Source organism: Seriola dumerili, unplaced genomic scaffold, assembly GCF_002260705.1.
Source record: "Seriola dumerili isolate Sdu_G_001 unplaced genomic scaffold, Sdu_1.0 BDQW01000091.1, whole genome shotgun sequence".
Lineage (NCBI taxonomy): Eukaryota > Metazoa > Chordata > Actinopteri > Carangiformes > Carangidae > Seriola > Seriola dumerili.
This window is the reverse complement of record NW_019174346.1, coordinates 1,758,436-1,771,243: the sequence shown is the minus strand read 5'-3', so window position 1 is coordinate 1,771,243 and position 12,808 is coordinate 1,758,436. Positions and strand designations below refer to the sequence as shown.

At 41.4% G+C, this 12,808-nt stretch overlaps 2 protein-coding genes across 2 annotated transcripts; one reads left to right on the top strand and one right to left on the bottom strand.

The window, feature by feature from the left end:
* The first annotated feature begins 721 nt into the window (after positions 1-721).
* On the top strand, positions 722-6,308 carry LOC111222216 (procollagen C-endopeptidase enhancer 2-like). Its single transcript, XM_022745850.1, has 9 exons — positions 722-958; positions 3,117-3,225; positions 3,316-3,574; positions 4,640-4,764; positions 4,877-5,013; positions 5,116-5,441; positions 5,540-5,617; positions 5,694-5,864; positions 5,953-6,308. Exons 1-9 carry the CDS (start codon positions 870-872, stop codon positions 6,081-6,083), a joined length of 1,425 nt encoding a protein of 474 aa, XP_022601571.1. The 5' UTR covers positions 722-869; the 3' UTR covers positions 6,084-6,308.
* Positions 6,309-6,805: 497 nt separating this feature from the next.
* On the bottom strand, positions 6,806-10,992 carry LOC111222244 (transmembrane protein 88-like). Its single transcript, XM_022745898.1, has 3 exons — positions 10,466-10,992; positions 9,046-9,368; positions 6,806-8,460 (listed from the first exon to the last, which is right to left on the bottom strand). The coding sequence occupies exons 2-3, from the start codon at positions 9,352-9,354 to the stop codon at positions 8,173-8,175; spliced, it is 597 nt and encodes a 198-aa protein (XP_022601619.1). The 5' UTR covers positions 9,355-9,368; positions 10,466-10,992; the 3' UTR covers positions 6,806-8,172.
* Between the last annotated feature and the right edge of the window lie 1,816 nt (positions 10,993-12,808).

Sequence of the window (12,808 nt, the reverse complement as noted above, 5' to 3'; positions counted from 1 at the left end):
AATGTAGGCCAGAGGGTTCGCTCATCAGCTAATCTTAACACAGAAAGAATACTCCCCCTTTGAGAGTGTTATTTTTGCCTGGATTGTGGGGCAAACAGACGCTCTCAGGCTCAGATGTTATGGAGCCAAAGGAGCCCCTGGGGCTTAGGGAAATATGGTGAGAGGAAAGAGGTCATTTGTTTTATGAGATTTTATTGTGGAGGTCCTTTTAGATCCTGTTTGTTTTAGTTTAAACTAGATGACTGAACTTAGTAACTTTGTTTAAGAAATTATTTTGTTGTAAAATAAAGATCTCACATGTTGTGGAATGTAAAGATTTATGGGCCTACTTGTTGAGTGTTACAACCCATAGAGCCTCAGGCTGTGCTCCCACCTGTGCACCCAGTGATCATCCAGACACACAGCACTGACTTTAGTTAATGGCCATCCCTGTCAAGCTTCTTTCACCTTAAGTTTCCACCATGTGAAGATCCAGAAACTTCTGCTCCTCTCTGAACGTCCACAAAGCCTCAGCTTCTGATGCGTCTCCCCTCTGCCTTCTTTTCCTAGATGCCCCCTCTGTTATGTTGAAACCAGGGTTCTTCTGGAATAAACATCTGGCTCTAATTAAAGCCTTCTCCTCCCGCCCTTCCCACTCACGTCATCCCCCCCTCATGGGTCTTTCTCTCTGCTGTTGTCCTTTAAGCATCTGTCTGTCTCTTTATCCATTCTCGAACTCTCTCCCCCTCCGATTCCTCCCCACTCATTCATTCCCTCCGCCCATCCTGCATTAGCAGCCTCCTCTTTCCCCCTTGTCTTTCACCTCTTGCCTCCTGCAACCATCTCCCTTTTCTACACTCGTCTTCTTTGCTTTGTGTGCACGCGGCATCATGGTGTGTGTGGGCTGCATCTGGGGTCTGTCCTTGTTCCTGTCTCTGAGTTTAGGATGGACGAAGGCTCAGCAGACGAATTACACCAGGTGAGGGGGCAGTGTGTGAAGAATGTGTGTGTCAGATGTGTCCTGGACAGCGTCTTCTTGACATGAATTATAGTCTTCATTGATGTTGATGTTGTAAGTGAGAATACGATCACAGTTTTAACAAAAATGGACTAATTGCTGAAAGAGGCTTCGACTTTAGAATGAGAAATACTCTGAATTCCTTCCTGCCTGTGTAAGTAAATTCTTTCCAGAGCTCTGTGTGATTGGGCACAGAGTTGTCCTGTTGGTTTTTGGCTCATGATGTGAGGCACACTGAGTTTTCAGTGGCTGAGCCGCCGCAGATGTTAATGCTTTTGGCTCTGCCTGTGGGGTCGAATCTGAGCGACTTGGCTCTGGCTCTGGACATCTTGGCTCTGATCAGCAAGGCGTCTGACTTTGTTGGGGTCCTGCTAGCTGAGCTATTATTTAGGGAGAAACTATTTTCCCAGTGCATCAAGGCAGTTGTCCTGATTGTTGTTTTTGTCTACCTACAATATATGTTTACTTTTTCAAATGAAGAACACGTTTTTCTAACTTTCTCAATTTTTATGAAATGTGACATTTTCACAGTTGACCCTAAAATAACTCCCCACTCCACAAACAGGCTATAAAATGCAACAACATGAAAAAAATCATAATAACAGCCTTATTCTTGTTGGCCCACTAAAGTACACAAAGGGCGCTAATGTATGCCTGTTGGCAACAGCCTGAAATAGGAAATTTTCCCCTCTGTGAAATGACCGTTGACATTCAGTGAGCTCTGTCAGTGTTAGGAAAGCAGCAGAATTTATTACACGAAGTGACTGTGAGGTTGGAAAAGTCTGTCAGCTGTAAAATGTGCTTGTCAGCTTCATCTGAGAAACTGAGCTACAGCTCTTTTTTGTCCATGCTTCTTCTTTTTTATGACTTTAAAGCAGCAGTTCCATAACACAGTTAAACCATGGCACCCGTCCATGGTGATGGTTTTTGTTATCACAGCAGCGTGTCAGCACCACCGATACTATGACAATCATCAGTTGTGAGTTGTGGCATAACTTCATATTTAACAGGGTTTTAATGTGGCGATTCCAGTGACGGAGGCATGAAGATGTAGCTCAACTAAAACTAACCTCATTTTTTAATGTGGTGAAGCATCATCACAATATACAACGATGAGAGGGAATGAACAAATCTTGTGACATCCTCGGCCCATCCATACAGAACCACTGTGGGAACCACTGCTTAAAACATCTGGATGGTTTGGATAGTACCAGGAGAAGTCGATTTTAGTATATTATGTATATTATATATGTATAGTATTAATAATGTATTGCTAAATGTTTTCTATTCAACTCTGGAAAAACTTCACCTGAACCACAACCCGTACCTTTACATGCAGTTATAATAAATAAGCTGCTACTGGAAATAAACAGTACACAGCCTAAACCTTCAGCTTTTAAGGCTTAGCTTGACATGGCTGCACATACCATAACCTACCTAGCTAGCTGGCTAACTAGCTAAGGGGTTGGGAGCTTGGTTTATTACTCAGAATCAAAGTGAATAGTGTTAGCAGTGTAAGCTAGCTCCTATTGTTTAGAGTGACCACAGAGAAAGACAGTCGGTCATTTCCTGTTGCTTTTAACAGACTTACATATGTTTGTCTGATAAACATCTTTAGAATCAAAACATAGCCGAAGTAACACAAGCTAGCGTTAGCAGCTGCCGTTAACACTGTCTGTTGACTTTGCTTCTTATCATGAACCAGCTTCACAACAACCCAGAGCCAGTTAGCTAAAATAAACTGCTATAAAACTCTGTTGTTATGAAAACAAGAAGAAAAATGAATTGAGTTCTAAAATGTTCTAACAGTTTTCCCACAAACTATTGTTTATGTCTATAATATATTTTACACAATTCATTCATTACTTTGTAAATATTTAATATTGATCACTTTTAGGCTCCATACAACAATCAGTATCAGCAACTGACTTTTCAAAATAAGGTTAAGGCCTCAAAGCCAGTAGTAGAGACAATCTGCTAAGTCATTCAAAATGCTTGTATCTGTGGGAGTTGAGAGAGTCTCAGTAGACTTGTATTGATGCAGTTCTGTTGTTTCACAGACCTACACTGTCTTCAGCACTTTCCCGTGATATCCTCACTTCTGTCTCCTTCATCACAGGCCTGTGTTTTACTGTGGAGGCGACCTGGTGGCAGACTCAGGGTTTGTTGGCAGTGAAGGGTTCCCAAGCTTCTACAAACCTAACAGCAAATGCACCTGGCGTATCACTGTGAGTCACTGACCCTGCTGCGTGTCGACATACTGACTCCCTCCTCGCTCAGTCTCTCAGCGTCTGACTCATGTACAATCTTGTTTCCAGGTCCCTGAGGGAAATGTGGTCATGCTCTCCTTCCGCATTTTTGACCTGGAGGCTGACTCACAGTGTCGCTACGACTATCTGGATGTTTACAATGGCCATTCTAACTTGGTGCAAAAATTGGGTCGATTTTGTGGAACTTTCCGGCCCGGTGCTCTTATTTCTACCACGAACACCATGATGTTAGAGATGGCGTCTGATGCAGAGACGCAGGGCAGAGGATTTGTGGCCTATTTCAGTGGAGCCAAACCATATGTGGATGGTACGTGATCACAGTTTAGTGTGATGATGAAGAAGTTTTTTCTCTTTGATATCATGTCATCCATAGAAACATGTCTGCACAGGCTTCATGTACATTTTTAAATGATACTTCAAAAAGAAAGCAACTCACATAATTTCTCATAATTATATATTAATTTATTTAATCAAATAATTTTCAGATCTTCATGCCCACAACAAAATTCTTAGTTGCAAACACAGGATATGTAATTGGAGCTTCAATCAAAGTAAAGACCAACTAAATAGTTCATCCTGTTTTTCTCTCCTTGCCTCTGAGACAACGATAAGGAAGCATTTATGAAGGTTTATAAATTTTAACTAATGTTTTTCTTATGCTGAAAGAAATAGTCCCAAAAATGATGATCTGTTTCTTTAACAAGTCATTTACCAAAAGCTTCATATGTCAAATCTTTTTTGTACCGATTGGACCATGTGGTCATTTAACACCTGGTGAAAGACCGAAGAAGATCTGACATATGACATGTTTATTAATGTCTTACTAACATTTATAACACCATTAGCATCAAATAGGAAGATAACTAGCAGCCAAACAGGACAACCCAAAATATGTTCTTATTAATGGATAATTAACTGATCAGTAAATTATTCATCAACTACTAATAAAGCATTAGTTAAAAAGTATTAACCGTTGATAAATGTTCTCTGATGTGGCACAGAATATTTCAGGGTTTTTTGTTGAGCCTCTTCATGAACAGGTGACAATCCTAATCCTAGATCACTGTAGTGTTTGCAGTACAGAAGAAAATGGGATTTACTTTCCACTTTTTCCAGATCACACCACCTGCACAATGAATCTCCCTTATGAAGACAATTACAAGATCAAGTGTAGCAGCTGTGTAACTAATATCTTTAACAAGTGTGACTGGTGTAACATATGATCGACAAGGAACCAATTCCCACCTCAACAGTCAAAAAATCAACGAGTTATTGAACACAAATAAATAATACTTTGCATACACCTTAGAAGATAACAATTTACTGTTCACTTCTCTCCTCATCCTCATGGAGTTTGTACAACATATTTCAGACCAGCAGTTCTGCGGGGGGAAGATAACCAAAGCCCAGGGAGAGATCATGACGCCCAACTGGCCTGACAAGAAATACCCACCAGGAACCAGCTGCTCCTGGCTTATCACGGTGGAGCCTGAAATGGTCGGCCGCACACTCACTCCCAGCACACACACATTTCATTTTGCAAAGTCTTCACATCCAACAAGGAGGACCGCTCTTCGATGATCACTTGATGTTTCTGTTTGGGTACCAGGTAATCCAGGTGAAGTTTGATAAATTCCTCTTGGAGTCTGACACCTACTGTCGCTTTGACTACGTGGCATTCTTTAACGGTGGAGAGAAAGATGATTCACGGCTGATTGGAAAATACTGTGGCGATCAGGCCCCGCAGTGAGTGACAGATGTTTTTAAGGCTGTTTGTTTGCCATTAAAGTAATTTTAAATTGTCTATTCATAACTTTAAACCTCTTCCATTTCCTGTCTCCTGTGCAGACCCATTATTACCAGTGGCAATGTGCTGCTGGTCCAGTTCGTGTCTGACCTCAGTGTGACATCTGATGGATTCCTCGCCCACTATACAAGCGTCCCTAGTGGTTCTCAGATCACAGCCGTCGACTCAGGAGCCGGTACGAGGTCCACCCCCCCAAAACTGCCAGTCAGACCCGCTGTACAACCACTTGCCCCCAACCCCAAGGAAGTGTCACCTCCTGAGCCCACCAGGAGACCCAGACCAGTCAAGCCTACGAGAGGTCGCGGACAGGACACCACAGGTCAGGACAGGAGAGTGGCAGTCACAAGGCCAAATGGAAAGAGGCCTGGTAAGTGAAGTCGTGTGTTTGTGTGTGTGTGTGTGTGTGTCCATGAACAGAAGGTTTCTGTGTCTAATTTACTATTTGTGTGTTCTTTATGTTTTTAGTCCCTCAAAATCCTCTGTGTGCCAAAGCCTGTAAAAGAGATGGAACGATCAAGACTAGTTTCTGTGCCAGTGAATTTGGTAAGTTTCCTACTGTTCACCTACGCAACAAGTAACCAATCAGGTGTTGTGTTCTGACTGAGCTTCCTGTTTCCAGTGATAACTGGGAAGGTGACCTCCCTGGCCCCTGGGCCCCGTGGCACTCTCCTTGTTAGCGTCTCCCTTATTAAAGCCTACAAGGCAGGTCGACTCACCATCACACAAGTGGGAGAAACCATGTCGGTGAAGCTGGTGTCACAGTGCAAGAAGTGCCCGCTGCTCCGAAGAGGTACGGACTTTTCAAATCGCACGTTCACTCACACAACAGATCATTCGTTTAACACCGATCAACCTCTGTGTCATTTTTCTTCTGACAGGTGTCAGCTACATTATCATGGGTCAAGTGAATGAAGACGGACGTGGCACCCTGGAACCCGGTGCATTCACAGCTCCCTACAAAGCCCCACATCACAAATTAATAATGAATGTCCAGAACCAACCCTGTTAACCTCACACATCTGTCCAGGCCTAAAAATGAAGACGACATATCAGACACACAAATCCAGGATTTACAATGTGAAGTACATATCTATTGAAGCACAATACTGCAGTAAGACATAACGTCATGTTTATCCAACATTTTAAAGATATACAAAAATGCTGTTTTATTCGAACACCCGCCAAACCTTATGTTTGTAATTTATATATGAATAAAGGTTTTATATCTCTTTCACATGGTTTCACTGCATAATTATTTACACATTTTCAGCTGTTGCTCTCTCACTCCAACTGCGAGAACTATGTCTCTGTCTCCACCAAGTGGATTTGAAGGGTAATAGCACTTGAGCTAATCTTTCAATAATCCTTTCACGTGTAGATTTAAAACACTGTGACATAAATTGGCCATTAGTCATGTGGTCTACAATTAAGATGTCAAGCCTGACATAGAGATTAATGACCCTGGAATGTCCAGAGTGAAATGAGTAGATTACAGTATTACAGGGTAAAATGTCCAAAATGTTCTGACACTGTTATTAGATTGTAATCAAAAAATTCACTCTTGCTTCCAAAGCTGCTCATGATTTAGTATCTGCCGTGACCTTGTGACCTGTCCAGGCTGATCTGGGACCAGCTCTGAGCCAATTTTGAAAAGAAATAATTAGTTGAAGAAGTGATTAAATAAATGAATGAATCTTCCTATGGTCCACACTGACAAAACAATGTGAACAAATTACAATTTATTCGTTGAATGTTCAGTTTTCTAAACAGGAGTGTGACAAACTGTAATGTGTATTCACTTGTCAATATCATCACAGTGTGTAATATTACACTGTGTATCTCGTGAACAAGCACGTATGACATGATGTGACATGACAACATAACAACTGAACATAAATATGCATTGAATAGTGCTTAATATCTAATGTCATTTCTAGATACAGTTTACAAAATAAAGTTTCTATTACACTGGAGATATTTTACACGAAGTACATTTGAAATTAAGACTCTTTGTTTTGCTTAATGGTGTAAATTTACAATCAGAATTTACACTGTGTTTCTGTTTTAGGAGCAAAAAGATGTGGTTGCAATTCCTAAAAGCACCAGTAGAGGTAGATGAAGGTCCAAAATAAATTCAAAATTCTTCGTTTAGAGTCATTTCCCTTCTAGAACCAATTGTGTGGTTTGACTTGAAATGTGTTATTCATTTTTCACAGATTGATGAGAAAGTACATTAATACGTATCTGAACTCACACCAAGTATAAGTTGGTCTATGATGTTTAAAAAAGAATGAAACTATTATACCTCTGCTAACAGAGTGCAGAGGTAGAAGTAGCTGGTACATTTATTCAGGTACTGCACTTGAATACAGTTTTGAGGTACTTTTACTTTACTTGAGTATTTCCTCTTTATGATACTTTATACCTCTGCTCTACTACAATTGGACAGGACATATTATACTGTTTACTTTACTGCAGTTATCTGACAGATTTAGTTAGTAGCTTAGTAGATTCAAAAAACAAGTCATTAATGATTATATATATATTATATATCTCTAACTATGTAATTGTTAGAGTTTTAATGAGAATAGGCAACATGTTTGACACCTGCAGAGATAGTAAAATAACAGTAACCATGATGTTCCTTTGCACATGGCTGATGAATCTCATCACATAATTCTACAATCCAAAGAAAATCCACACACTTAAAATAATGATATGACTTTAAATAATGAGATGATTCTACTCAGTGTATTTTATACGTCTCTGAACTTCTCCCTCATCTCTCTTAAATGAAATCGGCTCATTTCACACTCCATCATGTTCCCTCTGCAAAATTATATGAATCACAAATTCAGCTTGTAGGACGAGCAACACTTTATTGTAAAAAGGTATAAAAATACATGGACTAGTATAAAAGAACAATATAGACTTCCAAACAATCAATATAAAAGATGAAATATGATGGATTTTTACAATGGCTGTAGAAAAGGAAATACAATGAAAATTTCCTTAAAAAAAAAAAAGAGCCAGTCTCAAACAACCCAAGTCTAGACATTAAACATGGATACAACCCTGTACAACCCTCCTCTCCTCTCCTACACCCATACACTGCCCTTCCTCTCCCTCTCTGAGCCTCCCTGCTGCCCACAGCAGCCTCCTCCTCGACCCCCCCGTTGGCGTGAGGCAGGCAGGTTCTTGTAGACGGCCCGGCTGTAGGGAATGAAACACATGCCCAGCTGGAGGTGTCGGGCCAGGCGACAGTAGGCAGCCAGCGCCAGGACCAGCAGAGGGGCGAGCAGCAGGAAACCCACGACCAGCAGAGCCACGCAGCCGCCGTCATCCAGAATGTCTGAGCAGTACAGAGACGTCCCGTGGGGCTGCACCTGGAGAGCAGGAGGAGGCATGGATACAAATAATCAACGAGTGGACACACACACACACACACACACACACACACACACACACACACAAAACTATCCCTAGCTCTTCACTATGTCCTCTTTTTAAGTCCCATCCTGTGCCCTGGTTCCATAGCACACACAATTCTATGGAGGGTTTGTTTATGTCGTGGCCCCATTGGAAAAGTGAATGATTAAGTAAATGGAAAAATCACTACGCACTAAATCTGCTGGATTTTTGAGTGTGCTGTTAGTGAACATTATAGTCCCACAATGCACTGCATAAAGGAAGCCAGGAGCAGCTTAGTCACAGCTGCAAAAAATTAAAATGAAGCTGGGGGAAGATCTTGGAAAACAGTATCAGATCTCTGGAAAAACACCTTCTTTCTCCTGAAGTCGTTAATTGGTGGCGGTTTGATTGACAGTCTATATCTTTTCCTGGTTGCACAAAGTATTTCTTGTATATTAACTTTAGAGACCATCATGTATGACCTCTATGACCTGCTTTTAAACCTGCACCCTCTCTCATTTCTGTCAGTCAAACACATCAGATCCACAGGAGACCTTTACCGTGGAGTGGCAGAGGAAGCCGAATGTGAGCATAGTGAGAGCCGGGGTGAGGATGGTGCCGAACACGACGCTGGCCAGCAGAGCGTTGATCAGTGCGATGATCAGATTCTGGGCAGTGACCAGCACAGAGCATGCCCAGCAGTCCAGAGAGCCCCTCAACTCCAGGGGAGTTTCAGCAGCATCGCTTCCGCCCGGTGAGTATGGAGGCGGCACCACGACCCCTGACCCCGCTCTGGAGAGGGAGCGTGGCTCAGAGTGGCCCTGCTCAGATACCGTCTTCTCCAGCGTCCCGTTCCGTGACAGACTCATCTTGTTTGTCTCTACTGCAGGAAAGAATCACAGTCCATGTCCACATCATGTCATAAATGAACCTCCTCAATATTCTGGATTATACTGATGTATTATAGTTAACGCTACTATCAGGACAAAATGTTTACCTTTTGGGAAAAGCTGAATTTTTGTTTCACAATATTGAGATGATGAGTGTTCATCAGAGTGTGGTAAGTACTTTAAAAGTCTGAACATCTATTAAATAGTTTGTCTGTTTTGCTCTTGCACTAAAAATCTTCCGCTCCCTGCATCTCCTGATTCCTTCTGTCTATCCACTAAAAACATGAAAAGCTAAAGACTATAAATCCATTAAGAAATGGTCTCCTTAAATAATGTGGTGAAAGGTGTGGAAAGTCAACAAAGATAACTGCACAGCTCTAAGTGCAAGGAAATGGGCTCCACTGACCCCACCTCCAAACTGCAGGATAACCACCACCCAGAACAATGAGCCCGGATCAGCTGGAAAAAAGTCCTACTAATCACTGATCTGAGTGTCAGAGCAAAGCTATGACTTTGATTTTCAAAGAACAAATGTTGTGCTACAACTTTGTTTTCACATTGATGGCGGCGTGAGCTTTGATCCCCTCACCTTATCTCATTTCACTGGTATTTGATAAACTCTGACGCTCTCTACAGACCTGATCTTTTCCACGTGACAATGACAAGTTCCACCATTTCCTCTGTGGTCAAGCGTGCTTACAGGTACTGTTCTTATGCCATGTGAACACATGGGTTGTACAAGCACTCTTATATTTTTATCCTGCCAACAGCATTTTAAGCAAATTACCTCCCCCTCCCCATCATCAGCTCACTGTTTGTGATGCTCCGTAAAGACACAATCCACATCACAGGAGCTCCAACACTTGCCTTTTGATGACATCATCAATACAGGCTTCTTGTGTCCAGATTGGATCAACCCCATCGAAATTAATTAATCTCCATAATCACCGAAAACATATTGTCAAGAAACATATTCAGGATGTTTTATTAGATGTTTGTACTTCATTCTTTTAAGTAAAATTAACCCTTTCAACAGGGTCACTGACTCTTTTCAACATAGTTTTAATTTAAAAACCTGTTTTGTACTCACTGTGAGGTAAAACCTGATGATGTGTCCTCTTACAGTTTGATGGTGGCAGCAGATGATGGGACCCTGAGAGACCTGAGGAGCGGTGAGAGGTCGGAGACGAAGAGAATTTCAAGAATTTCCTCCTGATGTATGTCTTCTCTGGAAGGTGGTTTCCAAGTTAGGTTGAGTTCGTACGGCTTAAAGGAATCTAAAATCACCTTCTGTTTTCTGGCCTCTTTCCAAATGAAAAAAAAAAATTAAGAAAGAAAAGAAACGATCAGGTCATCAGATACTTTCCTGCTGTTAGGAATCTAAACTTCTCCCTCAGATCCTCTGAGTGGGTCAGAAAAGAGCCTTGTAGACTTGAAGCAAATTCTGCTTTCCCACCGGCTTCACAGCTTCCTTCCCTGGCATTCTGTTTCCTCACTCTGACTCCAGTCTGAGATATGATTGAGTGCGTGAGTGGTTACGAGTGTATGTGTGTGTGAGTGTGTATCCTGTGTTGCCTCTAATGTGAATGCACAGAGAGCAGGCTGGGCTGTGTTAAAGACTGCTGCTGGTGGTGGGCAGGGGAGCAGTGGAGGGTTCCTGTGATAACCCCTGAAACCTGGGGGAGGGTGGAAGAGTGTTTATTTGGATAGATTAGAGGAGTCAGGGTATGCTGCCCACTCCACAACACTTTACACCCTCACTGAGCACTTTCTCCACTCCACCTTCACATACTTCAAAATTCAAAACAGATGAGCTGGTTTTATATTGATTTCCATGATTAAAAAAAAGAAAAACAAACTACAACTAACCCCAGTCTGAGGTAAGACACAGACCACGCTACATTCATCATCACCAATAAAACAGCACCACTCAACTACTCAGCAAAAACACTGAGCTGTGAAATAATAAGGCAAAGGGCAAGACAGAATTGCCGAGGATCTGTTTTAGAAGCAGGAATGACGGAGGATTGGCCCCTGACCTTTTGATGGAAAACAGCTCTGCTTTCAGAAAACACAAGGAAATGAGGATGGGGGAGAACATTGACTAATTTGGCGGGGAAACGAGGCTATCATGGGACTGATAAGAAACCAGAGGGGCTCAGTTCAAAGGGTGAAATTAGTATTTTGATATGAAGTCTCATTTTTCCATCTCACTCTGGGCATCTTTGTTTATTTATTTCTACACAGCAGCAGATATATATACTCCCCAGAGAGAACCGGGGCATTTGAACATTTTGTACAAGGACAATGATCAAAGAGAACATGGCATTAGGACTCTGGCTAAAAAAATGTGGGAGCAGTGGATGGTTTTGCCATTAACAATGCCACAGAGTGAGCTGTTTATATGCGTATATGTCAGTGTCTGAGGGGGTTGGTAGAGGAAGAGCAGTCTTCCTGTCCTTGGAACTGGGATATCCGCTGCTGTGACCAGGCTCTGCGATGACATGTCCCTCAGACTCATGTCCTCCAAGTGACTGCCTCAGAGCATGTGGTGCCTTGACAATTGTTATTTGTGGTTTTATGTTAGTCATAATGTCTTATATTGTTTTAGCTTTTTATAATTGACAGGATATAAGCTGCAGGTTCAGTATGACTGTATTCTTTCAGTCGAGCATCCAGGACATTCTACTGCTTAAAAAGAGATTGACATATTATTCAGTTTAGTTTCTGTTCCTTTTGGATTACACTCCATCTTAAATACACGGAGCAACTGCCGTCTGCAGCTTTGACAAGATGGTATCATGAAAACATTTTTGTGGGGAAATAAATGAGTATTGCCCTCTCCAGCTACAACTCAACTCTGAGGGAAGCCTCCTTAGCTAGCTGGTCCAGTGGAGCCACCCAGTGGCCATCAGCTGTAAAGGGAAGCTGACATATTAATGTTTGAACTGTGGGACCAGAAGAGCAATCATCTACAAAGTGAGAGATTGGAGTAAATATTAAGTGTTTTCTCCTGCAAATAAAGGCTTATCTCCAAGAGAGAATGGTAGAAAAACAGGCTAAATAAATAGATATAAAGCGGTAACTAAAAATTAACAAGTGAATGTAAAGTCCCCCTAAAAAGAATAAATAATTGATGGAAAATGTACATTGATATTAATATATTTTCTGTATTTTAACCATGTATACATGTATTTCATTTGTTTATGTATTTATGTATTTAATTCCTAATCACTTATTTCTCTACAGGTATTTATCCGTCCTGACTTGTTAGATATACAAACCAGGGTAAGATGCTCCAGGTCATGAGGGAAAGTGCTCCTTTACAAGATTTTAGGTTTATAATAACAAGGTTGTAGTAAGTTATGATTTAATTACAATCTAAATGTGTTTGCTAAAGCATGCTTCATATTTTTAAATAAAATAGACATTG

Excerpts from the sequence above, each read along its gene's own strand:
- LOC111222216 (XM_022745850.1), top strand. The coding sequence starts at position 870 with ATGGTGTGTGTGGGCTGCATCTGGGGTCTGTCCTTGTTCCTGTCTCTG. Across the intron at positions 3,226-3,315 it reads AATGCACCTGGCGTATCACT|GTCCCTGAGGGAAATGTGGT; the intron begins GTGAGTCACTGA and ends TCTTGTTTCCAG. Across the intron at positions 5,442-5,539 it reads GCCAAATGGAAAGAGGCCTG|TCCCTCAAAATCCTCTGTGT; the intron begins GTAAGTGAAGTC and ends TTATGTTTTTAG.
- LOC111222244 (XM_022745898.1), bottom strand. The coding sequence starts at position 9,354 with ATGAGTCTGTCACGGAACGGGACGCTGGAGAAGACGGTATCTGAGCAG. Across the intron at positions 8,461-9,045 it reads GCTTCCTCTGCCACTCCACG|GTGCAGCCCCACGGGACGTC; the intron begins GTAAAGGTCTCC and ends CCTGCTCTCCAG.